The sequence below is a fragment of the Mytilus trossulus genome, unplaced genomic scaffold, assembly GCF_036588685.1.
Source record: "Mytilus trossulus isolate FHL-02 unplaced genomic scaffold, PNRI_Mtr1.1.1.hap1 h1tg000024l__unscaffolded, whole genome shotgun sequence".
Taxonomy (NCBI): Eukaryota; Metazoa; Mollusca; class Bivalvia; order Mytilida; family Mytilidae; genus Mytilus; species Mytilus trossulus.
The window spans coordinates 8,062,677-8,089,008 of NW_026963290.1; the positions used below are offsets into that span (position 1 = coordinate 8,062,677).

The 26,332-nt window shown below is 32.1% G+C and overlaps 1 protein-coding gene across 1 annotated transcript; it reads left to right on the plus strand.

Moving 5' to 3' along the window:
* The first annotated feature begins 9,466 nt into the window (after positions 1-9,466).
* Positions 9,467-17,460, plus strand: LOC134699108 (charged multivesicular body protein 4b-like). Its single transcript, XM_063560799.1, has 5 exons — positions 9,467-9,757; positions 11,455-11,632; positions 12,345-12,459; positions 12,975-13,104; positions 15,059-17,460. The coding sequence occupies exons 1-5, from the start codon at positions 9,571-9,573 to the stop codon at positions 15,112-15,114; spliced, it is 666 nt and encodes a 221-aa protein (XP_063416869.1). The 5' UTR covers positions 9,467-9,570; the 3' UTR covers positions 15,115-17,460.
* The last annotated feature ends 8,872 nt before the right edge of the window (positions 17,461-26,332 follow it).

The window sequence follows — 26,332 nt, forward strand, 5'->3', positions numbered from 1 at the left end:
AAAGAAAAATATTTGAAAAATATTCATACATGTATATAAATATAAGAAGATGTGGTATTGGTGCCAATGAATCAACTCTAGTTTGATAACACTAAGTGTTTTTTTATACGACCGCAAATTTCTTTTTTGTATTGTCGCCGTATTGTTATTGTGGGTCAAAAAGGGTCCAAAAACAGAAATTTTTACTGGTTCATAGACAATAAATTAGTTCGTAGAAAATAACTTAAGTATCAGTGTGTGGATCTGAATGAAAGGTTTAGTATATGGTTATGTAGTAGCAGTTTTGTAATTAAGGTCAAAAAGGGAACATTAACATTTTTTTCTGGTGAACAGACAATAACTTGCGTATAAGTGTATGGATCTCTATTAGATTTCAGCACAAGGTTTCCATACCACAATAGAAAGGTCGGGATTTATTAGGGATGTTATTGTCCTAGCTGTTTAGTATTTCGGGCCAGACATGAGCCAACAACATGAATTCTCATGTTGCAGGAAAATAACTTTTGTATAGGAGTAAAGTTCCCTGTGAAATTCACCACAAGGTTCCATACTTCAAAAGGAAAGTTGCGATTTAATGTATGAGTCATGACTGAAAACGTTTAATATAGTTTTAAGAACCAAAACAAAATGAGACTTTCTAGTTTCTGGACAATTACTTAAGGTAGCACAATACAAAGATTTTTTTACTTCCAATCACTAACCTTTGAAATGCTGTAACTTTCTTATGAATGCATAGAAAATAACAAAAGAGGTATATATAGATAGATAAAAGATTAATCTTTTAATTGAATGCAATATTTTTATTATGCAATCATTATGCAATCAATTATTATGTAATTAGTGGCAAAATCTGGGCAAGTTCACTTGAATGAATTTAGCTCTTTCATCTCTTTAACTATACAGAAAATTTTAAGGAAATCTTAATCAACACATCATGGGCTTCAAAAGGGTGTCTCTATGGTATTCCATTCTCTCAAAAATCTCTAACCACATAAAAGAGGATAATGTTTAATTAGGTGTAAAATTTGATCCATACATTCTATCTGAAATCTGAGACATCCTTTTGTAGATAATGGCCATAAGAACAACATATGATAAAATCAACCCTCTAGGGATACCTATGATGAAGAAGCTAATTTCATTTGAAAGCGGAAATTTGGTGAAAAATATTTAAGACACAGTTTACATTAAAATTGGTAACATAATTGTTGCATAATACTAACATTGCATTAATTTGAAAGAGTAATCTGTTAGCTATCCAAAACTACCACTTTTATAAATTTTCAAGCATTATTAAGAAAGTTACAGCATTTTAAAACTTGGGAGTTGGAGTTATAAAATCTTTGTATTGTGCTACCTTAAATATAAGTTTTTGGATTGATTTACTTGTGCCGCAAGGTTTATATCATAAAAGCAAAGTTTGGGTTGATTTTAGGTGTAATGATCCTAAAGATTTTGGAAAAATACTTTTGTAATACTTTGTATACATTGCTTATTTCTTGATTTCTTGAACATTTTCTTGCGATGAGGTTTAATTTAAAGTTTTGATTTTTGCGTTATTAGATTGACCAGGATCATAATTTCATACGCCAGAAGTTTGAAGTTATAATTTCATAAGTTTGAAGTTTGAAGTGCTAAATCAAACAAAGTATTTATTTCATTTATATTTTTTTGATACTTGTTTTCAAATTGGTGCATATTAAGGTCGAAAGGGCCCAAAATTTAACTTTGTTTGATTTAAAAATCAATCTTTAGGTTCTTTGATATGCAAGATCTAAGAGTGTTTATGAGTTGTTGTTTTTTTTAATTTGGACACAGTATTCAAGTTGGTCAAAGTTGGGGTCAAAAGATAAACTTTGTTCTATTTCATCAACAAGTTTAATTCATTTGTTCTTTATATTCGGTATTTATATTTTTGGATTCTGGGCTTGGTATTCAAACTCATCCAAATTAAGGTCCAAAGTATTCAAAACTAAACTATGTGTGTTCAAAAATTTAGTTCTTGACGTTCTTTGATTTGCTGAATCCAATCGTGTTTTTAGATTTTACATTTTGGGGTCCGTTTTCTTTATATATATTATGTTGTTACGCGAACACTTTTGTCCATTAACAAATCAACGAATTAATTTCATGATGTACTTGGATATGCTGAATCTAATCTTATATTGAGATTTTGGATAGTGGACCATAATAGATAAATTTCAAACTCAAATTTTTCAGGTCTCTGAACACATTACTAATTCTGTTAAAGAAATATCCAAATCTCAATTCAGAGTTGTTTCAAGCTTGAATGTAGTGTCCATACTTGCCCCAACTCTTCATGGTCGTAAGGTGTGCCCAGCGAAGCATTTTATTTGTACTTGCCAACTGATCCTGATTAGTCTGACAGAGTTGTGTAAATCTTTGAGAACGGAATGGCCTATTAGTTTGACTGCCCCTTTGGTATCATTCGTCCCTCCTTTTGAATGAACTTTATCACTCCCAATATCATTTTATTCATCTGAAGATTTTTTTTCAGTTATCTTAGGAATGGCATGAATTTCGTAATATCCTAACCATGTTAACACTATTGTTCACTTTTGTGTCCGAGTCTACTTCAAAACCAATTATACTAAATCATTCAATAAGCTTTCGCAGACTTTTAACATACAAATCATTGTGCAGTTGGTAAGGACTATTTTTGTGCTGTCCTTACCAATGCGGGACATTGGTTTTTTTTTTACTTTTTTACCAGTCAATTTGGTATCTACAACTTCTCCTAAACCCCATTTTTACAATTTAATGAAACGTTCTTACAATCTTGAAAATAAGATGCTATTGTACACCTCTTCTTTTGCTTTGAACGATTTACTCTTCGGGGTTTCTCTTGCTTAAACATGGACGTTGCCATTGGTTTATTAGATGTATCCACAACTTTCTACCAAATGACAAATTCAAAAGCTTAAACAAATGGATAACAAAAGATTGGGCGAAAGATACCAGAGGGACGGTCAAACTCGTAGAGATCGAAAATAAACTGACAACGCCATGGCTAAAAAAGGAAATAGACAAACAGACATATAATAGTACACAACACAACATAGAAAACTAAGATTTAACAACACGAACCCAATTAAACGCTGAAGTGATATCTGGTGCTCTGGAAGAGTATGCAGATCCTGCACAACATGTGGTACCAGTCGTGTTGCTTATGTTATTATAAATCCGGTAAATAGTCTGATTCGGTAGATTCACATTCGTGGAAATGGGTCGGGTTGGAGTTATGAAACGTTATACGGATATTCCATAACGGTCAAACAAATCGTGTTTGCGTCCATAAAATTGACGGAAGGATATTAACCTCACAAATTGGAACTCTTGGTTTAATAGCTTCCCAGCCAGGAAATCATGATTGGAAATACAAGCCAAGGAATATCGTATCAATTGGGAGATATATACTCCGTATGCAGGTGCTGCTGGAATATTGCTACATAGAAATGTAAAAAGTTCACAATTGTGAAGCTAAAACCATATCGTTTGTTGTAAAGTTATGTTTTGTTAACAACTGTCATATTCCTGACTTTGTACAGGCATTTTCTGATGTAGAGAATGGCTAATTGAACATGGGTGACCGTGTATAGCTACTTAAACATCTCACTTGTATGACAATCGCCTATAATTCTATTATATTGACAAACAGACATATAAGGTATAAATGATCACAGAATTAAACATTGTGTTTTAATATTAATCACGTTAAGAAAAAACAAATATGTCAACAAAGAAAAACATATAGACAAAGCACATAAGTAAAAACGAAAGACAATAATACAAAAATTTAGCATTGTATTATAACACAATGTCGGGATTATTAATATATATACTAGGATTGAAATTGTGTATTTGCGCAAGACAGGCATTTCGTCTACAAAAGACGCATCAGTGACGTTCGAATAAAAAGAGGTTAAAAAGGCCAAACAAAGTACGAAGTTGAAAAATAAGCTTAACAGTTAAAGTAGTACTTTAATAATACTGGTATCTTTGAAAACTCTTTACAAAGACAAATTAAAGAAGACTATAGCTCACGTGATAAAGATGATAAATAACGTCAGTACCTAGAATCTAAACGTCAAGACCTTCGTGTAATATTTGTGAAATCCATCAACAAGATCGTGGTATCATCCGCTGAATTTGTTTTTGAAAAGAGGACAAGACGATCTTTTACATAACCTTAGTTTGATCAATTTTTTTCCGCAGACACTTTTAACAATATAAAGTTATTGTTCATCTTCTATCGGCTTACTCATGGGAACAAACTCTTCTTATCGATTTGTTCTTTTATTCTCATGAGGTTGACTTCATACAAGAAAAGACGTGAGCAGTATCCTATAACTTTTCTTTTAGATATTAGATGATGTTCGCTTAATTAATACTTCAAAATTTGCTGACTATGATGAACGCATCTATCCAATCGAATTTGAGATATAGGATACAACAGATGTAAAGTCTGCCTCATATATTGACAAACATCTTTTAATTGACAATGAGGGTCGGTTGAAAACAAAACTTTACGAAAAAGAGATGATTTCAGCTTCCCAATTGTAAACTGTCCATTTCTATTTAGATACATTACAGCAGCAACTGCATACGGAGCCTTTATCACCAATTTGATACGATATTAAGGAGCTTCTATTTCCTATCATGATTACCTTGATAGAGGGTTGCTACTCACACGGAAGATATTAAACCAAGAGTGACGTTGAAATCGTTCCTTCGTAAATTTTACGGGCGCCGTCACGAGTTGTTTGACATTTATAAAATATCCGTTTCACAGATAATAGTGAATATGTTTCTAAAGTCGTAACTACAATCTCGTCCCTTCTTCACGAACGTGACATACCGGATTAGACTTGTTATCGCGTTTTTAATGCCATAAGCAACACGACGGGTGCCACATGTGGAACAGGATCTGTTCACCTTTCCAGAGCACTTTCGATCAACCCTAGCTTTGATGAGGTTCGTTTTGCACATTTTAATTGTCATCAGTTTTCTATGTCTTATTAGTTTTAATGTCCCTCTTTTTTTATCAGAATCATTTTCATGGTTTCCTACATACTAAAGCGAAAAATAATTATGTATTACTAGTAAGAGCTTTTCTGGATTTGTTTTCATCTAAAAGGCATTTCTTTATAAGTACCGCAGTACGAGAAGAGTTCTTTGAAAAAAAAGGAACTTTAAAATGATAGCAAAATCCATCTCAGTTCAGCTTTGTCTGAGAAAATTAAAACTTCAGTATCTTAATCTTATTTCTAAATGAACATTTCATGAAAAGATTGTTTTAGACCAGGTCTAAATCGAGGCATACACGTCAAAGTTGATGACACACTGTCTCGGGAACTAATAATCCACCAGAAGAGACATCGACCCAGTGTCATAGAAAACAAAAACACACTAAGTATATATTATGTTTTTTTTTAATTTTCCTTCATCAGGAACGCTCAAAGATAAATATTTCAAAGTCAAAGATGTATAATATGAAGAATGTTCAACCATAAAAATAATTTCGTACTTGTTAATATTAATAATCTTTAAATAGAATTCATACACAATTATGACTAAAATTTATATATTGGAATCCGCATAATCTATTTAAATCAATTACTCAATTTAAAATTTCTAATAGTTATGCAATACACATATTACATATTTAATAAAGCAAAAGTTTCTAACACAGAATGAAAGTATTCAAATTCTGAAGAAATCCAACAAAAGCTAATGTTGGACACTAGGAACCTCAATGTGATCAAATAAGATAACAAGACAAGAATTTAAAATCTACATGCACCCGAAATTGAATTTTGAATCCTAATTTCAACTTCAAAACTGTGCCCTAAACAAACTTACTAATTATATATTTAAAAAAAAGAAGATGGGGTATACTGTGATTCATCATATTATAGACTCCCAAGATTTTTTTTGTTAAAAACAAACCAAGTTTAAATTTTGGATGCTTTTGGACCTTAAGGTAGACCAGTTTGAAATAAATTCATAATAGCTACCAGGACTAAATTTAGTATATATATGCCAGACGCGCCTTAAATCAAAAAGTTAAATCACTGTTAAATTGCACACATTAAAGAACAATTATGATTTATTCTTTCATAACATCAAACAAAGTTTGATTTTGGACCCCGATCAAGACCATTTGAAAACCAAGTCCAAAATCGAAAAACATAACACCAATAATGAATTTTTCGATGGAATCAAATAAAGTTTTATTCGTAACCCTTTGGACCTTAATGAGGGCCAATTTGAAAACAAGCCCCAAAATATAAAAAAAACTACATACATCAATAGATTTAGCATATTAAAGAACATCACAATTGAATTTTTGATGAAATTAATTGAAATTTGAACCTTAATATGACATCAATTCAAATAGTAAATACCCAATTAGATTAAGCATATTAAGGAACCAAACAACGACGACACTTATCCTACATTTATTGAATGCGAAAAAAAAAAATTCTACGAACCAGGAAAACTGAACTTCATTGGCTCTTGTTGTAAAACCGGTTTGACAAAACCATTTAAAACAATCCCAAACATCCTTTAGTGAGAATGCACCATGTGCTTATATACTCAAGTTATTGTCTGCGAACAAAAATGTCTTCCGATGCCGAACTGGCAACACATGGAGAGTTAAATGACATAGAAATAAATGTTCAATTCATCTCTGGTTTACTTTGAAGGAATTGGACCCCCCCCCCTGAAAGTCCGTTTCCTATTAATATTTGAATTTATATATAAACGGAAAATTAAAAAAGAAAGTTGTTTCAAATCATGTCAGTACTGAAGCAGTCACTATTGTGATGATGATAAACAAGTAGTCAACAAGGAAAGGTTTCAACTCAGAGATATTTACACACAACGGTTCACATTATTATCCACTTGTTTTCCGAACACCTAATTGAGGCTTTCGTTGTTTTTACAATGTAATACTTGAACAAGGTTTGCAATACTTGATCGACTTTCTTCTTGTTTGTGATATTCTTGTGTTTGATATTGTTACATGCATCTTTACAGGAAAATAGAAGTTAGTGGCCTCTTCTTGCAATGCCGCGAGTCAAAGGTTTGGATACTGCGCATTCAGTAATACATGTACAGTAGCACATCCCTGTCTTGCTGACAATAAAAACTGCTGTTCCTTCGGGTCTAAACCCTTACATATGTTATGTTGAGTATGTGATCATTGAGTTATGAGTTGATTGTTTGGGTGATTGGGTTTGCTGTGATACTGAGTTTTGTGACAATCAAAACGATCTGAGTTGTTGATGGAACGGTTTGATATAGCCATGATTGTTCTGTTGTCTGTTACCTCGTAACTATATTGGAGAAGCGGGGTCTGTTATTTTTACTTTACGGATGGGGACTAGTGTGTGGTGAATATCACTGGTACTAAATTGGATGACATTGCTGGTTCATGGTCTGGTACTGACTTGAATGCCATTGTAATGATGATTCTTTGTTTATGGTCTGGTACTGACGCGGATGGTATTGGAGTGGTAATTGTTGGATCATGGTCTTATACTGACTTGGGTGGTCATGATTGCAGTGGTAATTGTTGGTTCATGGTCTGGTATTGACTTGGAGTGGTAATGCAGTGGTAATAACTGAATTAAACTGACTTTGACCAACGCATACAGAATGCGAGAATTAAACATGTTTAAAGGCACCAACCCTCAATATAATCCGTGATAATGATGCAATGTCAGAACATAAGAATAAATACAAAACAACGGCAAGCCGTTGTACCATTTATTCTAACTTTAAGATATCGCATATAATACATAAGCTATCGCATATAATACATAAGATATCGCATATAATACATTATATGATGTTTTTATTGTCTAAACCATACGAACTAAGTGTACATTTTATCGGCATAACGTAAGGGTACCCAAATTGCACCTAGTACCCAAATTGCACCTATTTAGAAAAAAATAGCAACAAAAATCTTACAAGATTTCCTAGAGACTAAACAATTTGTATTTTTATGATTTGATACTATGCACGTCTCCCAACATAGGTAAACATATTTAGATATACACAAAACGTTTACAGTATTTATCAACAGATGGACTGTTTACTGAAAAAACAAAATGTACGAAAACGTCACCATGCGACGTCATCAAAACCTCATCTCTTTAAAATTAGCAAATACAATATATTACAACTATCCATTTCGTAAAATATGAAGAGTAAGCATGGACAAATATCCAATTGTTCAAAATATTTGAAGAAATTAAACAAAAGCCCGGTCATTAGACTTTTGACGATGTGAATCTAAGCATGGATGCAATTTGGGTACTCCTCGTTACAGAATCATGGATAGATTGGAGGTTGATTCGAACCCATTTTTCAATGACTCAATATTAAAATCTAAATTGGTGTACCTATCTAATCAAGAAGGATAGGGCTACAAAATAAACACAGTATGGACATTTTTTTTCTTGATCATAAAAAAACGTAGGTGAAAAAACTGTCAAAATAGGTGCAATTTGGGTACCGTCACGTTACCCCAAAAACTACCGTGAAAGAGGTACCAGCTATCAAACTCATGTTCACCGATTTAGGTAGCACTCCACAGTTAGTAAATAAAATTAAAAATGAGCCCCAAAATGTTTTATCATCTCCTACATTGTGTATTCTTGGATTTCTAATACATTAACCTTACTGTTTGTGTTGTACATGTGCATATGTATGTAATCAGTATCTTCCATAGATTTGATTTTCAAAAGTTAAAAGGGTGAAAATAAATTCCTTTTATCTATATTCCATGGCAACATTCTGCATTTAATTCCAATAAAATATGGCAAAAAGGGGGGTGAACATGTCTCATTTCCCCCCAAAATTTGGATCAAACTAGAATTTCAATGCCTTTGAGTGATACCTTTTTAGAAACTGTTTTCCTAAATCTTCCTAATGATCAAATAAAAAATGGGTGTCTTTCGCCTCATTTTTTCGTAAAATCCAATCACAAAGTTCGTGCGATAAAAAGTTGGAAAAAAACATTGCAATAATTGCAGGACCAATGTATGGTAGGGACATGCAAATACGGACTGTCATACAGAAAACAGCCTATATTACATACATTACATAACCTTGATGATCATATAAACCCAATACAAAGGCTATTTTAATACTCAGCTATCCAAAAATGATTTTTATTGCACACTAGCTCTCATATTTGAAAAATCCACAGGGGCCAAAATGCGAAACTGCACACCTAACTGTGGAGTGCTACCTTAATCAAATTTTCATATTGAGTTGATTAGAGTACTGTTGAAATCGTTGTACCGGTTATTTGTATCACTAGAAGTCCATTACGGGACTTCTTGTATCACTTTATTTTACTTCGCAATTTTGGTAATTAGATAAACTTAGTTTTGTTCGTTTTGTTTACACAATTTCGTAATATTCAACCTTTTCCGGAAGTAGATTTTTTGTGACTCAAGATCAGACTGTTTTGATATCATAATAAAATCTTTATTTATATCGAACGAACAATACCATACACAGCACACTATGAGTGGTTTAATATCAAAAATGTTTGGCGGCGGTAAAGGAAAAAATAAAGCCCCAACTCCCCAAGAAGCGATACAAAAACTTAGAGAGACGGAAGAGATGTTAGAGAAAAAACAAGCTTTTCTAGAAAAGAAAATAGACCAAGAAGTAGGAACAGCTAAAAAGAATGCTGCTAAAAATAAAAGAGGTAATGTCTAGTCCATCTGACCAGGATCGTCTTTATATTTTTTTTAAAGATCATAATTTGACATCCTTAAAATTATACTGGCATTCAAATTATATATGTTCTTAGCTGTTCTACATGTACTTTATTTAAGATTCTTTGTTTAGTCCAAAAAGCACGTTTGGGCTCATTCATGTTTGCCCCCATTCACTTTAGCACCCTACACGGTCACTACCAAAGTCCCTTCACACCCTTTTTATAGGTTTTGTGTTTAAAATTTACTAATCAAGTTTTGGTAATTACTGTCTAGCAATAAAGTTTTTGTATATATAAAGTGAGAATCTGACTCCAGATATTATATTTGTTTTCGTTGTTCATAATAAACATGATAAAGTGAGATTCTGACATGTTTTTTTTGTGTTGAAAAAATCTTAATCATGTGTGAACTTGCTACGTTTAAAAGTGTATTAGGTGGGAACGTACCTAATACCTGCCTTGTTGGAAATGGTTTAATGATGAAGTGCCTTGCTGCAAAGGTGTCAAAATCATAGATACATGTACCAGACAGAGTATGCCAATATGATAACAGCTGGCCAATCACCTACACGCATGTACACATAATCAGATAATACACGGACTCAGTCACGTGCATGCACCTTATTGCTATTTTAATTTATTCATCTTTCTTGGAGAGTCCATTCACCCACAGTCACTGACGAGATGACCTATTTTAGAATACTGCACCACCTTTCATTTCCATGCATCACGCTTCAAAAAAAGATACATGTATCAAATACTGTACCTCTAATAAATTGATATAACATGTATAAGTTTATCACAAGTTTCCAACCCAAGCTCATTAACAACAGACTTCATAATTTAGTATGATCTGCTAATGATCATCAAAATTAATTCATTCTTACATGTATACAAATGTAGCATTGTCAGATGTCAGTTGGCATTAACCATTTGTCTTTCAACATACATGTACATGTGCAATGGCAATGTATATACATGTAGACCACACAATTTTCAATGTAATGATTATCTATTAGGCATGTTAGTCTAACATTGTTAGAAATGAATTTAACCTAAATGGGAGATCCAGTCAATGATTGGGTATAAAAATATCAGTTATGTTGCCATCAGTGTTCTCCCAAGATATTTCATTTAGCATCCTGGTGAACTGGGGAAATTGAAATACCATCTTGCTTCTAAAAATTAAAGCATCACACCCATAACAAAATCTATAAGAAAATCACTTTAGATAGCATCACATTTAAGATAATAGCATCACATTACCATGATTCTAAAAGCCCCTGGGGAGAACACTTTGCCATGACTTTTACCTTCTAGCAATAAAACCCAAATAGAGGGATGTAATTTTAAATTAGGCATTGTGGCTGGGATACAATGTATATGCATCTTTCTTTCATTCTTATAGCCAACTTTATGGCAATCATCCTAACCAATCTTTTTTACATGTACATGTACATGTATGTAGGCTTATATCAATCTAAGTCATCTTATTCACTGCTACTAAGAATTAAACAAAGTAATGTTGTCGACTAATGACTCTCATGTCAGCATCAAAATTGATAAGTATGTCACTTGGTACCATACTTTGGGAAATATAATGTAGGTCCAGCTAATAGGTATTTTAGAATATTTGCAAAAAAGTACTTTACATTGATTACATTTATTCAGATTTAATATTTCAGCTGCCTTACAAGCATTAAAAAGAAAGAAGAGATATGAAAAACAACTGCAACAAATTGATGGAACATTATCTACAATAGAATTCCAAAGAGAAGCTCTTGAAAATGCTAGTACAAACACAGAAGTGCTCAATGTAATGGGCAATGCAGCCAAAGCTCTTAAAGCTGCTCATCAAAACATGTAAGTTATTAAAAATAATGAATATTTCATCTGACACGTGCAAATGCATTTAAAAAAAATGATTACTCCAACTTATCATAATTTCATTTAATTCTTCTTGAACAGATTTTTACTGCATTTTTGTCACACTTTTCACAGAAACTACATTTTTACTACCTGTATGTACATGTAGAATGTGTTTATGTTTAGTCTAACAGCTGCTCAATAGTAATGAGTTTTATTCTGCCAGACATCTACATTTATACTTTTAGATTTAGGATACTTTGAAGTTTGAACTGCGGCCAATGCGGATTAGAATTTACATATATATGCTTAGCACAGCAATGCATGCATTCTTTTTCAAATTAATGCTTAGAAATTGGAAAATGATATTCGGCCCAGTTTACATAACACATTATTCTAGATTGCTGTGGTCAATTTTGTTATATTCAATCAAAAGTCCCAACATACACATTTTTTTGTATGTCCATAAAATTTAGAATGGAAATGGGGAATGTATCAAAGAGACAACAACCCAACCATAGAACAGACAACAGCAGAAGGTCACCAACAGGTCTTCAATGCAGCAAGAAATACATTGTTTGTACCAATATGGAAGAATATAGATATTCATAATCAATGGTTTAAAGAAAAAACGAAAGGTGAAAATAGATCTGAAGTGATGTACAATGACTTTGATTCATGAATGAATAAATATTATTTAATTTCCTAGGGATGTTGATAAAGTCCATGATTTAATGGATGATGTAGCAGAACAACAAGAAATAGCCAATGAAATATCAGAAGCCATCTCTAATCCAGTCGGTTTTGGACAAGATGCTGACGAGGTGAGATATCCTACAATGTATTGTCAAAGTAGTTTTAGGTTTGGGAAACCTCATGTACATGTAATTTGGTGAATTTTTTGGTTTCCTGTTAATCTAGACCTCATTGTAATGTTTGCATTATTTGAAAAATGCGACAGACTTCATATTATAACATTTTCAAGTTCTCTCCATTCTGATTGTTTCTGACTTTTTCTGTATGATCTAATAATGGTGACAACATAAAATGGGCAGTATTAACCCATCATTTAATCGTCAGGAGTTAATGTTTACATCCTACTTCAATTCATAAAGCTGAAGAAACGAAATTCTTCTACTAATTTATTAATAGTCCTATGTGCACACATAAACTGAGTAGCTCCACATGAATCTAATATGCAGATTTGAGTAAAAATCTAGTCTACAGTTCAATTTTTTTCTAACTAGTTTATTCAGGATAGGTTAATGCATGCACTCAGAATTTAAAGTACTGAAATAAGAGTGAAGATTTACAAAAGTTTCTCATATTTGTTTTACAGGACGACTTAATGGCAGAATTAGAAGAACTTGAACAAGAGGAACTTGATCAGAAATTACTGGATGTTGGTCCAATGGTAGATAACCTTCCAGCAGTACCCAGTGAACCTGTGCCTGTAGCTGCAGCCAAAAGTAAGACACAAAACGGAAGAATTTTATATCAATGACGAGTTTCTTTTCACATCTTTCATTTGACAGACTCAGGTCAAACAGAATTACTCTCATCTTATCAAGATGCTTGAAAGTAACATTGAGGTCAAACAGAAATACTCTCATCTTATCTAGATGCTTAAAAGTAACATTGAGGTCAAACAGAAATACTCTCATCTTATCTAGATGCTTAAAAGTAACATTGAGGTCAAACAGAATTACTCTCATCTTATCTAGATGCTTAAAAGTAACATTGAGGTCAAACAGAAATACTCTCATCTTATCTAGATGCTTAAAAGTAACATTGAGGTCAAACAGAATTACTCTCATCTTATCTAGATGCTTAAAAGTAACATTGAGGTCAAACAGAATTACTCTCATCTTATCTAGATGCTTAAAAGTAACATTGAGGTCAAACAGAAATACTCTCATCTTATCTAGATGCTTAAAAGTAACATTGAGGTCAAACAGAAATACTCTCATCTTATCAAGATGCTTAAAAGTAACATTGAGGTCAAACAGAATTACTCTCATCTTATCTAGATGCTTAAATGTAACATTGAGGTCAAACAGAAATACTCTCATCTTATCTAGATGCTTAAAAGTAACATTGAGGTCAAACAGAATTACTCTCATCTTATCTAGATGCTTAAAAGTAACATTGAGGTCAAACAGAAATACTCTCATCTTATCTAGATGCTTAAAAGTAACATTGAGGTCAAACAGAATTACTCTCATCTTATCTAGATGCTTAAAAGTAACATTGAGGTCAAACAGAATTACTCTCATCTTATCTAGATGCTTAAAAGTAACATTGAGGTCAAACAGAAATACTCTCATCTTATCTAGATGCTTAAAAGTAACATTGAGGTCAAACAGAAATACTCTCATCTTATCAAGATGCTTAAAAGTAACATTGAGGTCAAACAGAATTACTCTCATCTTATCTAGATGCTTAAATGTAACATTGAGGTCAAACAGAAATACTCTCATCTTATCTAGATGCTTAAAAGTAACATTGAGGTCAAACAGAAATACTCTCATCTTATCTAGATGCTTAAAAGTAACATTGAGGTCAAACAGAAATACTCTCATCTTATCTAGATACTTAAAAGTAACATTGAGGTCAAACAGAAATACTCTCATCTTATCTAGATGCTTAAAAGTAACATTGAGGTCAAACAGAAATACTCTCATCTTATCTAGATGCTTAAAAGTAACATTGAGGTCAAACAGAAATACTCTCATCTTATCAAGATGCATAAAAGTAACATTGAGGTTTTCTTGAAAGGATAATTACAGATCAATGTGTGGTTTTACCAGTTGTTCACATATGCATACAAATGTAGATGAACCTAGATTATTGTCATTGGCCAAGAAATGCTTCATGCGAATGGATTAAAGGGGATTTGGAGTATACACGAATGAGATAATGAGTGCATATTTAAAATGTCAAGCTGTAAAGTTGAAATAGAAACGTGAAAGAGTGGTCAAGTGAACAAACTTATTTTGGTCTTTAATCTGTACTAAATATAAAAAAGAAGATGTGGTATGATTGCCTATGAGACAACTCTCCAGTAGAGACCAAAATGACACAGAAATTAACAACTACAGGTCACTGTACGACCTTCAACAATGAGCAAAGCCCATACTGCACAGCCATCTGTAAAAGGCCCTGAAAAGACAATGTAAAACAATTCAAACAAGAAAACTAACGGCCTCATTTATTCACAAAAAAATAACGAAAACAAATTTGTAACACATAAACAAACCACTGATTTCCAGGCTCCTGATATGCATATTATATATACATTTGTGTAATATAGAAATTCAATTTTGAATAAAACCAATCTGCTTTTCATACATGTAAAAATAGTTATATGTGCATGACTGTTATAGTTGTTTAGTTGTACATGTAATAATTAACTCCTTGTAGGCAAACCTCAACATGACGACGATGAATTAAAGGAATTAGAAGCCTGGGCAAGTTAAAGCCATCTGACAATCTATCTGTACTTTAGTAATATTTACTGTTATAAGTTTATTGTTATCAGGTTTTTATACACATTTTTGTATGGTTGCTTATTTATTGATTATTTACGGACAGATTTAAAAACAAATTGAATTTGTTTAATTTCATTTTAGATTTGTCTTTTTCTCTGTAAAAAAGAATAAAAATTTATTATCCAACATGCATGTTTATGATTTTATTGAAAAATTGGAAAAAATCTGACTGATTTCCCTTTTTTTTAGCTAGTTATCTTCTGTAAAAACGATAACCTATTAGAAAGGATGTTTATATGTAGCCTCTCTTTAATAAGACATGTAAGAGGAAGACAAACAATAGAAGGAGGTGTTAATAACCAGAAAACAACTTCGTATTTGACTTATATACATGTACTTGTATTGTGTTTATTAGTGACAAGCATATTTAAAAATATGTTTGTACTTGTTGCTGTATGAATATTTTTTTAAATCACAAACATCAGTTAATCCCTGCTGTTAAATCTTCAATAAAATTGGATACCTTTGGAATCCGAATGCAGTGTTAAAAATACATAAAATGTGATAGTGGGAGATGGAGAACTTTTTTTATAAAATAGGATGGTCAATTGACTGCCTACTAAGAGGGGGCCTGGCGCATTACGGTCATGCTTCAGTGATCCCCTACATAATCAACTAACTAAATTTTTCACAAATGGGGGGGGGCTCTTAATTTGCCTCAATGTGAAGACTGTTCAAAAAGCACTTTATGAATTGCCACGGTAATTTAATGTGATCAACAATGAAATATGTAGACGGTTGTAATACATTGCAGTGCTCAACAATTTTGAATATACATTTGCTATTTGTATTTATTAGGTAGTTTTGATTTTGAACTCTTGTTGCATAAAGTCTTGTCCTTAAAACTGGGTTAGTGTGAAGCATAAAAGTGTATAATTGTCAAAGCTATTAATATCAGCAATTCATCATCTGATACAGTAGAATGCTTTGAATTATTTTTTATAAATTCGTTGATAAATGTCTTTCATGTATATGAACTAAAAATAGGGCATTGAACAAAAAATATTTTTCAAATTGTGAAATTACAAGAGAAATGTATTGCATATATGAAAACATATCCATATTGATAAGGCAAAAAATATTTTTACTCAAATATTTCCATTTGCGATAATCTACAAAAACGTACCCATAAACTTGCATGAAGGAAGATATTAAGCAAAGATACTTTAAAGTTTATTTTTATTTTTAGATAATGTTGTGTTGAAATATGAAAATTACCTTTTTTTTTTAAACATAACTAATGGAGAAAAAAAAAATAGAACTGCCATGTGTTGAAAATTCCAAAACATTGAGGCCTGTCTTACCTGATTCATTTCTTGGTCGAAGATTTTATCTTGTAAGTGGTGATTATAGTTCAAAGTTTTTAATATCTAAAACTCTGTATATATGTCTTGTAAACTATTTCATATCTATGTCATTTTTAAAATTTTCTGTTTTGAGTAAACCATAGCTGTTCATATCTATGGCATTTTTTGTTTTTGTTTGTGTAAATTAAATTCATCATTTTTTAAATTTTCTGTTTTGAGTAAACCATAGCTGTTGTTTTTTCTCTATTTTATGATGAAATATAAATCTAAATGTTATTCTTCAGAATGATTTGCAAACTTTTTTTCTTCAAGTCAAGATGAAAAACTGTGAATTAGAAATATGTTTAATAAGTGATGCAAGTGTAACAAATCATATTAATTTCAGAATCACATTTTAGGTGAAAGAAAATGCTGGACAGCATAGTTCATAATGGTCAAAATAAGTGTTGAACTTATTAAATACCGTAATTCAGATTTTATTCTTCTTTTTTTTTTGTTGATTATTGCAAAAAAAGCATTTTGATGAATGCGTTCTGGTATCTGAGACATATATATCTGTATGCAGTGATCTTAAAATATCATTAAGAAATTTTGATTGTTCATGATAAAATCACCCCAAAAAATGCTTGTAATAATTTATGAATTTACAATATTTCAAACTTCTAATGTGAACTTAAAATAAGAATTGATTGTTTTGTGTTTGATTTCTTTTGTTACTATGGTTACTATTATATTATCCATGTGCACATATATCTTTAGTACATTATTTTAAGTTCGATAATTTCACAGTATTTTATAAATTGATTTTCCGGTAACCTCTTGGTATATGTAAATATTTAATGTAATGATTTTGCATAAGTGTGGTTATGTAAGCTGATAAAATGTATACAACCTGTTAACCTGTTAAGTATGTGCATCTTATATAAAACATTGTTAACATCCTTAAAAAAAAACATGTGAAATTTTATTCTTTTGAATAGTTTCTTTTATTCCAGTGCTAAGTAATTCCATAATTCTTATATCAAGCATGGCTGTGATACTAGTGCAAAGTATGACTCAAACAACAGAGTAGAGAATCTATCTTAAATGTTACAATAGAATAGAAGGTCATAAAAATTTCAAACATGATTATTTTACCCAGAAATCAATCAAAACAAAATAAGGGATTTGATGATTCAAGCTCAAAATTTGTACTTTAAGTACTGAGAATAGTTTCATGACCATGGGCCCATATTTAATTTGGAAGGAAAACATAGCCGAAAAAAACTTAAATAAGGAATTTGCTCCATGTTGAAAGTAGTAACTTGACCTATAGTTGTTAATTTTTGTGTCTTGTGGAGTGTTGTCACTTTGACAATCATACCAAATCGTCTTATTTTATAAAGCTAAACATGATGAAATCAAGTGAAATAAATAGGTTATTTATTGTGTTTTCTGCATAAAGATACGATAAAATATATGCAGGCTTAATATATTCTAAACCTTCACACTTCAACTAAGACTCGACAGTGGCGGATACAGAAATTTTCATAAGGGGCATGCTTCATTGATTCCCTATGTAATCATCCAAATTTGTACAAGAAAAGTGCACCCCCCCCCCCCCACACACACACACACACCCTAATTCCACCTCTGTTATCTTCTATACCTTGTATTCTTATCTCTTGTAAGATGAATTTGTTTTCTAAATCTGTTGTCATATTATCATATGTTCTATGATCCTGTTGCCGATCCAAAAATTGGCAAGTTCTGGAGCTAACTCAACAAAAAGCTTCATACTGTGACTTTGAGCTGATATTTTACAGTGTTGAACAAAGAGAAAATGTAAATTGGTACATATCCAAGCTGTTATAGAAGAGTGTTCTTGTTTTGTGTACTGTCCATTTGTTTTTTGCTAATTTTTGAAAATGCATTTTGACATCCATTCACAGAAAGATTTATTTTCAAAACTGATGTTGAAATGGACATAAATTTTGTATTTTACTGTCCAATGTGAAAACTTCAGCTCATTGTAAAAGATGGAACTTGTAACCTGATACTTATAAGAGCATAACTACAAAGAACAATAAGGAATCGTATGGGAAAATTGGTGTGAAGAATAAAGTAATCCAGTACAATTATATGTTTTTGCTACAATAATGCTGTGTTCTAAACTGACAAGTATTGAATCTAAGGTAGATATGTTATTTGCCATTTCACAAGGTAATAATACAGTGGAAGACACCCAACAAGGACAAAAAAGGACAAATTTATTTTGACTCTAGGAAAACCTGTGTCTAAATGCAAAATACTGGTGAAGTAACAAATACCAATTTTCATGTCTATTATTTAAACCAATGTGGATCCAGTCAGAATAGAGTAATTACATTTGGTTTGTGGAATAATTGTTAAGTGTACAGCTCTAATAGGAACTTTCATTGTTTCAATGTTGCATTGGACATTTTTATTTTTTTGTTTTGTGAATTGCTATATTTCTCAGATATTATAAGCAATAGGTAAATTATAATCAATAGGGTATGGAACAATTGTGAAGTATACATGTCAGTCTGGCAGAGTTCATATGACCTTGACCTCATTTTCATGGTTCATAGGTCTTGTTAAAATTTTGTGGTTTGATTTGTTTCTCTAGTTCTATCAGCAATAAGACCACTATATTTTGTGGATGGTACACTATATCATGTGGATGGTACGAGTGTAAGGCAAATATATCTGTTAGTCTGGCATGGTTCATCTGACCATGACCAAATTTTCATAGACATTGATAATGATTAGTATATGTGCTGCTTGTAGTAAAACCGTTATATTACAAACTTTCAATATCAATTCAGTTAAGAGTAAAACAGGCGAGACATTTAAGAATGTGCACACCTGTCTAAAAAAAAATTGAAGAATAAGTCCGGAAGATATGATTTTATATACATATTATTTAAATTGAACTTGAACTAGCTTTCAGCCACTGCGAGTACACAATAAACGGTACTTTTGATTTTGTAGTTGTGTTATATGATTCAGTTTTCTGTGTCGATCCTTCCAGTAACGCCCTTGTAGACCTCCTGTTGTGTTTATTTTGTCTTATGTTGTGATACTACACCACTTTCCCATGTTATGGGAAGGTTAGTCCACGCAAATAAGTTCAACCCTCCACGTCCTCTGTGTGCCTGTTCCGAGTATTTAGGCTTGATTTAGTATTTGTCGTTGATCGGCAATGATCGCTGTCTATCAATAATGTTTTGCTTTGTCTTTGTTTTTTTCGTTAATTGTTTTGTTACACCAGACTGTTAATTTTCTCGTTTGAATTGTTTTACATACTGTATTGTCGGGCCTTTTATCTTAACCATTAATAAGGTATGGAGAATTTTATCATTGTTGAAGGTCTCACTTTAATTTCTTATACCTATGCCAGTAAGTCTCTGTTTGATGGTTTTCTCATTGGCAATCAGAAAGCATTTTCTTACACTCATATTTAAAGAAATGTGGGTACCCATCTATCAGACAACAAAGCTTATGCAACATCAACAAAGAAAAATTATACGAAATGCATGTATAAAAAAGATGTGGAATGATTGTCTATGAGACAACTCTGCCAAGACACCAAATGACACAGGAACTAACAACTATAGGTCACCGTACAATCATCAACCATGAGCGAAGTCCAGACGGCAAAGTCAGCTATAAATATGATAAAAGTCCCCGAAATGACTAATGTAAAACATTTCAAACTTGAAAACTACACGGGCCTAATTTATGTACAAAAAATGAACGAAAACAAATATGTAACACAACAACAATACGTAAACCAATGAATTACAGGCTTCTGACTTAGGACAGGCACATACATAAAGAATGTGGCAGAGCTATATAGTCTTCAACATCAGACACGTTCTTTTAATCATGTTGACGACTCAGTGAAAGCACTTTAAAAAATAAATTCAGGAATACATTTATTCAAGTATCTGTAAAGGATACCAAAAGTAATGCATACAAATACACAAAGAGAAAGAAATCTCAAAAGCATAAATATCAAAGCACATATAACAATAACATAAAAGCTAAGAACATATATTTTACAACATGAATGGTCATTCTTTTACAACATGAATAGTCATATTTTACAACATGAATAGTCATATTTTACAACATGAATAGTCATTCTTTTACAACATGAATAGTCATATTTTACAACATGAATAGTCATATTTTACAACATGAATAGTCATATTTTACAACATGAATAGTCATATTTTACAACATGAAAAGTCATATTTTACAACATGAATAGTCATATTTTATAACATGAATAGTCAAATTTTACAACATGAATAGTCATATTTTACAACATGAATAGTCATATTTTATAACATGAATAGTCAAATTTTACAACATGAATAGTCATATTTAAAAAAAATATATAGTTGTATTGTTCCTTATTTTTTTGTAATATGCTATTTTATTAAAAGCAATAAGTATATGTAAAATTGAGAATGGAAATGTGGAATGACACAACCCGACCATAGAACAGACAGCAGCAGAAGGTCACCAATAGGTCTTCAATGCAGCGAGAAACTCCCTTACCCGGAGGCGTCCTTCAGCTGGTTCCTAAACAAGTACCTATACTCAAGCTATAGTTCAGTGATAAAAGACGTCATACTAAACTCCGAATTATACACAAGAAACCAAAATTTATGTAACTTATTTCATTAGATAATTTAGATTCCATTTATCAAATGTCATTTTCCTTATTATTCATTCTACTTCTATTTTTTTATTGAAAAAAAGTGAAATCTTTAATGTGAACGTAAATTTTTTAAACCGCTGGCGGATCCAGAAATTGTGGACCCACTAACTGCCTAAGAGGGGACCCGCCGTCTGGTCGTGCTTCGTCAATTTTCCAAATTTTCCCCAAAAAAGGACGCCTCTGAAACCAACCTATTTTCTCTTCTTTTTAAGATGCAATACCCATTCACTAGAATATTGGTAACTTGCTTTCTAATTACCTTAATTTTATTTAAAATACGTTCAGTAAAATACGCAAATTGACGACGGTACGACAAAAACAAACAAACACAGTCACATAGCCATACAATAAGATAATTAATTGCAGATACCCAGAAGCCCAACAGGATAAGCTTAAACCACATGCTGTTTGGGGGATAAAAATTAATGAAGTGTTTTATGTTAAAGTGTTATAACACATTCGGCAAGTCAATTTAAAAACAATACCAAATAAGAAACAAGAAATGGTATCATATTTTTTGACACTCTTTATATTTGATTTTCTTTAACCGAAAAGAAACCGTTACCTCACAATTATTTGTCACAGTTTATTAAAGGAGTGAAGGTAAATAAGTTAGTTTTAATACGGGAGTGAAGAAAAATATGTTGGTTTTATTACGGGAGCGAAAGTAAATAAGCTGGTTTTATTACGGGAGTGAAAGTAAATTAGTTGGTTTTATTACGGGAAGGTAAATAAGTTGGTTAAGGGGTATCAGATAAGCACACTTTAACTTGAAATCTTATCTGTTAAAAATCATCACAATAAAAAACATTCCGTATGGACATGCATATATTCATTTTGTTTGGAATATCACCTTTATCAGTAATGAAACCTAATCTCAGTCCTCAGTGACTTCAAAGTGTTTTCAAAATCACTTGAAAATCCATTGTTTAAAACAGAATTAATATCTTCATATGGCGTCTCTGGGATTTCAGGTATCTTTTCACTTTGTTCATTTAGTCCATTCTTTCGTAAGTGTAGCTGTTTCGATTTGCCTTTACGTTTTATTGTTGCCAAAGTCGCCATAGAAATTTCCCCAGTGGAAAATAAATCTGCACATGCATTTCTTTTACCGAACACTGTAGATGATGCTTCAACGGTGTTTCTATGAGATGCTGTCTGTCTTCTGATCGGTGATTTTGATTTAGATCGCCATTTGCCGATATTTACTGGCACAAACAGAAAATTATTCTGAGCTAACTCCATTGAACCAGAAGTTCTACTATAACATTCAAGTGTAGGCTCGCTAGCTCTCCTTCTCATCGGTAATCTAGAATTTGGGCGCCATTTTACTTCTGGAAGTGGTGCTCTGAACCTATTTTGCATACTATTTGTTTTTCCATTTTCTTTAACACCAGAACGCGAATGGGATGAAGATTTTGAATTCTTTCTCAATTTCACAGCTGCCAATGGAGCTAATAAAGTGCTCCTCGGAACAGACTGTTGGTTGTCAGCGTTATTCCGTATAATTATCGAAGTTGATTTAGATCTTGCACGCCAAATAACTCCTGAAGAAGGTGCAATTAAAGAACTTTTTCTCTGATCTAGAGGAGATGCAGACGAATATCTTCGTGTTATAATTGTTCTACTCGGTGATGCTACCTTGGGTGCAGAAAGTTTACGTTTTCCCTGGTCTCTTACTTTTTCCATCTGTAATAAATTCTTACTTTCACGGGTAACAACACTGGACGATTGCCGTCTTAACACTTTTTCATTCACGACTTTAAAATTTCCTCCTTTCTTCAGCTACCTTTTACTTTTTTCTTCTGCTGTCTTTTTTTTTTGCTAGCGTTTGTATACAATCAATTTATACATTATAAAGAATGAACATATGTAGAAGAACAGATTTAAAGTTATTGTTTAAGCGGTTATTTTCATTCCACTTCCATGGTAATACGGTCGGATAGTGTTTATAATATAAAGGAGTGTTATTTAATGTCATGTCAAGTTAGACAATAATGCCCATCAAACGTATTAACATTTCTAGTATCCAGCAGATTCATACAATGTTGGTTTTTTAATATGTTTAAACTAAGTCTTGTTATAAACAATGCGTTAATACTTGTGGTAAACAATCATGACAGATACATTTAACCTTAGTTACTTTTTTGATTTTTGTACATGTACACAACTAAACAAATTATGTAATTAGAAAACATGCTTTACTTTATATTACTGCTCTATTACATTTTATATTAAAATTTTAACGATTTTTACAATTAAAACACTTTTAAAATATTTAGTTTCGTCCCGTCTTTTAGTAAGTGTTGTCTCATTGGCACTCATACCACATCTTCTTATATCTATTTACGACTAATAACTACTAATTGTAACTAATTCATTCTATTAAAGAACAAGGGTTTAATTTTATAATAAAAGATATAGAAATAAAGCGCATTGGTAAGTAATAGAGTTAATTATGTTTGAAGTGTCAAAACATTTTGGATGTTTTAGATATTAAGCAGGTTATAGCTACATAAGTCATGCTGTTGATGGCCTGTTTAATTCGGCTACATTTACTCACTATCTTATCAAACAAAAAATCTCTTATTTATTCAAACGGTCGTTTGGAAAATCAGATTGCAGATTTATTTCCTGCAACTTGTATAAATAAAAACGGAATATAACAACAACATGACCAAAGAGCAGACCACAGCCGAGGTCCACAAATGAGTCTTCAACGCAGCGAGAAAATCGTAAAAAAATAAAAGGCAAATATGCTTGATATACTTAGCGGGACTGTGATATGATTAAAGCTGTAAATGTTCTTCTTAATAGCAACACCTTCTTTCGTTTCAACGATAAAGTTTATCAGCAGATTGTATGTATTATTCCCATGGGCCCGAACGGCCTTCAACTATTATCAAAGCCCATACCGTAATCACCTATAAAAGGCCCGAAAATGAATACAAAACTAACGGGCTCATTTATGTACAAAAAATGAACGAACAATAAATATGTAACAAAGCAACAAATGACAACCACTGCATGAATTACAGGCTCCTGACTTGGGACAGGCACAAACATACAGCATGTGGCGGGGTTTAAAATATTAGCGGGATGCCAATCCTCTCCTAACCTGGGACAATGGTGTAACAGTACGACATAACAACGGACTTGATTAACGCATCAGATGGATAAAAATAGAAATATATCTAAGATAAAACACAAAGTGGACGCGTCCGGGTACTTTTATATTCCCAACAACAAAAAGACATTAAATACAGACCAGATAGTACTCGCAGTTACTGACAGCTAGTTCAAAGCTACCAACAACTAATTAGAAAATCGTGCATCTGAGACTAAATGATATGATCAGTACACATCCAACATCCAATTAATGGATTTAATAATAAGACGTCATCAACAGTCAGAGAAAACATGACCTTGTGCAATTTCAAGAAACATTTTTGTCTTTGGTAAATGATATTTTTTATTAGGTGTCCCTGTGTATGACAGTCTAGCAGTATTTCTGTAACGATGATATAATTAGGTAAATGATTTATAAAATATATTAGATTATAAACTGTAATTCATTACTACGATTATGTTGTTCCATGGTATAATGGAGAACACAAATCGTGATCAATAGAACCGTCGAAGTTCCAAGTTTATATTGACAGGAATTACAACGATATAAGAGATAAGATAAGATATATTTTATTTTCAATAGTGGACCCATTACGGGCATAATCAGTACATTGGGGTTTTTTTTATCGTATAATTGCAATAGACAATAAACAAAAATAGAAATACGTTTGACAAAAAACATGAAATATAAATTGAGATAATAATAGATCATAATACATTGTAGTCACATATTAAAACCTGAATGTTTAGTGAGTATTGACCATGCACCAGAGCATCATCACATCCATTATAGAAAGAAGAAAAAAACACTTTGAGTTAAGTCCTTCCTCGTGGCTGATGTATATGAGCAAATAGTATTGTTGTTCATATGCAGGAGTCACCAAGGACAGGTGCATAAAGGACACTCAAGTCTCTTCACAGAAATCTGAAAAATTTAAACATTTTACAACACAAGAATAAACTAATACTTAAAAGAGAATAACTATATTATAGTCCTCCTTGTGGCTGAAGCACATACATAAGATTAATATGAAGTTATCAAAATATTAACCCCTTTTAAAATGTATATCACCCGGTGGGCGCTTTAGAAAGAAAAAGGTGAACCTCTTGTGACCAACTGAGATCCAATCGTCATAGAGTATATTTCAATGAATTAACATAACGAAACTATTTGATATGATCATCATTTTCAATTTTCACAAAAGGCATTATGTAGTTATGTTTACAATTTAAACTAAAATGATAAATGTACAAGTCCAAGCCAGGGCTTGGAGTAAAGACAATGACAAAGCAGTTCATTTATGAGAATTTTATTGATTGGCGTTGACCGCCACTTTCAGCACATTTGTGATATTTCCTGCATGGCGGTCAGTTTGTATTGATGGAAAAAGCCGAAGTGGCAGTAGAGCATTTTGCCGTCAAATTTTCTAAAAAAAGAGATAGAGCCAAATTTACATGATTTTTTTAACATATAGATCGTTTTGGCAAGGAAAATACCTGAACAAGTCAGTCAGGAATAACAGTTGGTATCCATTCGTTTGATGGGATGTGTAAGGGCATTTGATTTTGCCATTTGACAACCGGGACTTTCCGTTTAGAGTTTCTTTCGGGATTCGGTATTTACAACATTTTTGACAATTCTTTTCAATCCCCCCTCTAAAACACAATATCATGAAACCATATGTGTACTTTATATTAGGGTTTTAACAATATTAGCGATAGACAGATCTAGAAGAGCAAGATGTTTTAACGGCTCCAATAAATAAAAAAGAACCCAATTTTTACATTTTTTTTTATCCGATAATTACATTGGAAGGGCATTTTAAACCAAAAACCAAACATATGATGAAGGGGATGTAACATACGAATGTCTTTTAGATTAAAATTGGTTCACTTTGATTGGAAACTTTCTTTGATACTATTTCTTTCAAATAAAAGCAACAGTAGTATACCGATGTTCAAAACTCATAAATCG

Excerpts from the sequence above, each read along its gene's own strand:
- LOC134699108 (XM_063560799.1), top strand. The coding sequence starts at position 9,571 with ATGAGTGGTTTAATATCAAAAATGTTTGGCGGCGGTAAAGGAAAAAAT. Across the intron at positions 11,633-12,344 it reads AAAGCTGCTCATCAAAACAT|GGATGTTGATAAAGTCCATG; the intron begins GTAAGTTATTAA and ends TTAATTTCCTAG. Across the intron at positions 12,460-12,974 it reads TTGGACAAGATGCTGACGAG|GACGACTTAATGGCAGAATT; the intron begins GTGAGATATCCT and ends TTTGTTTTACAG.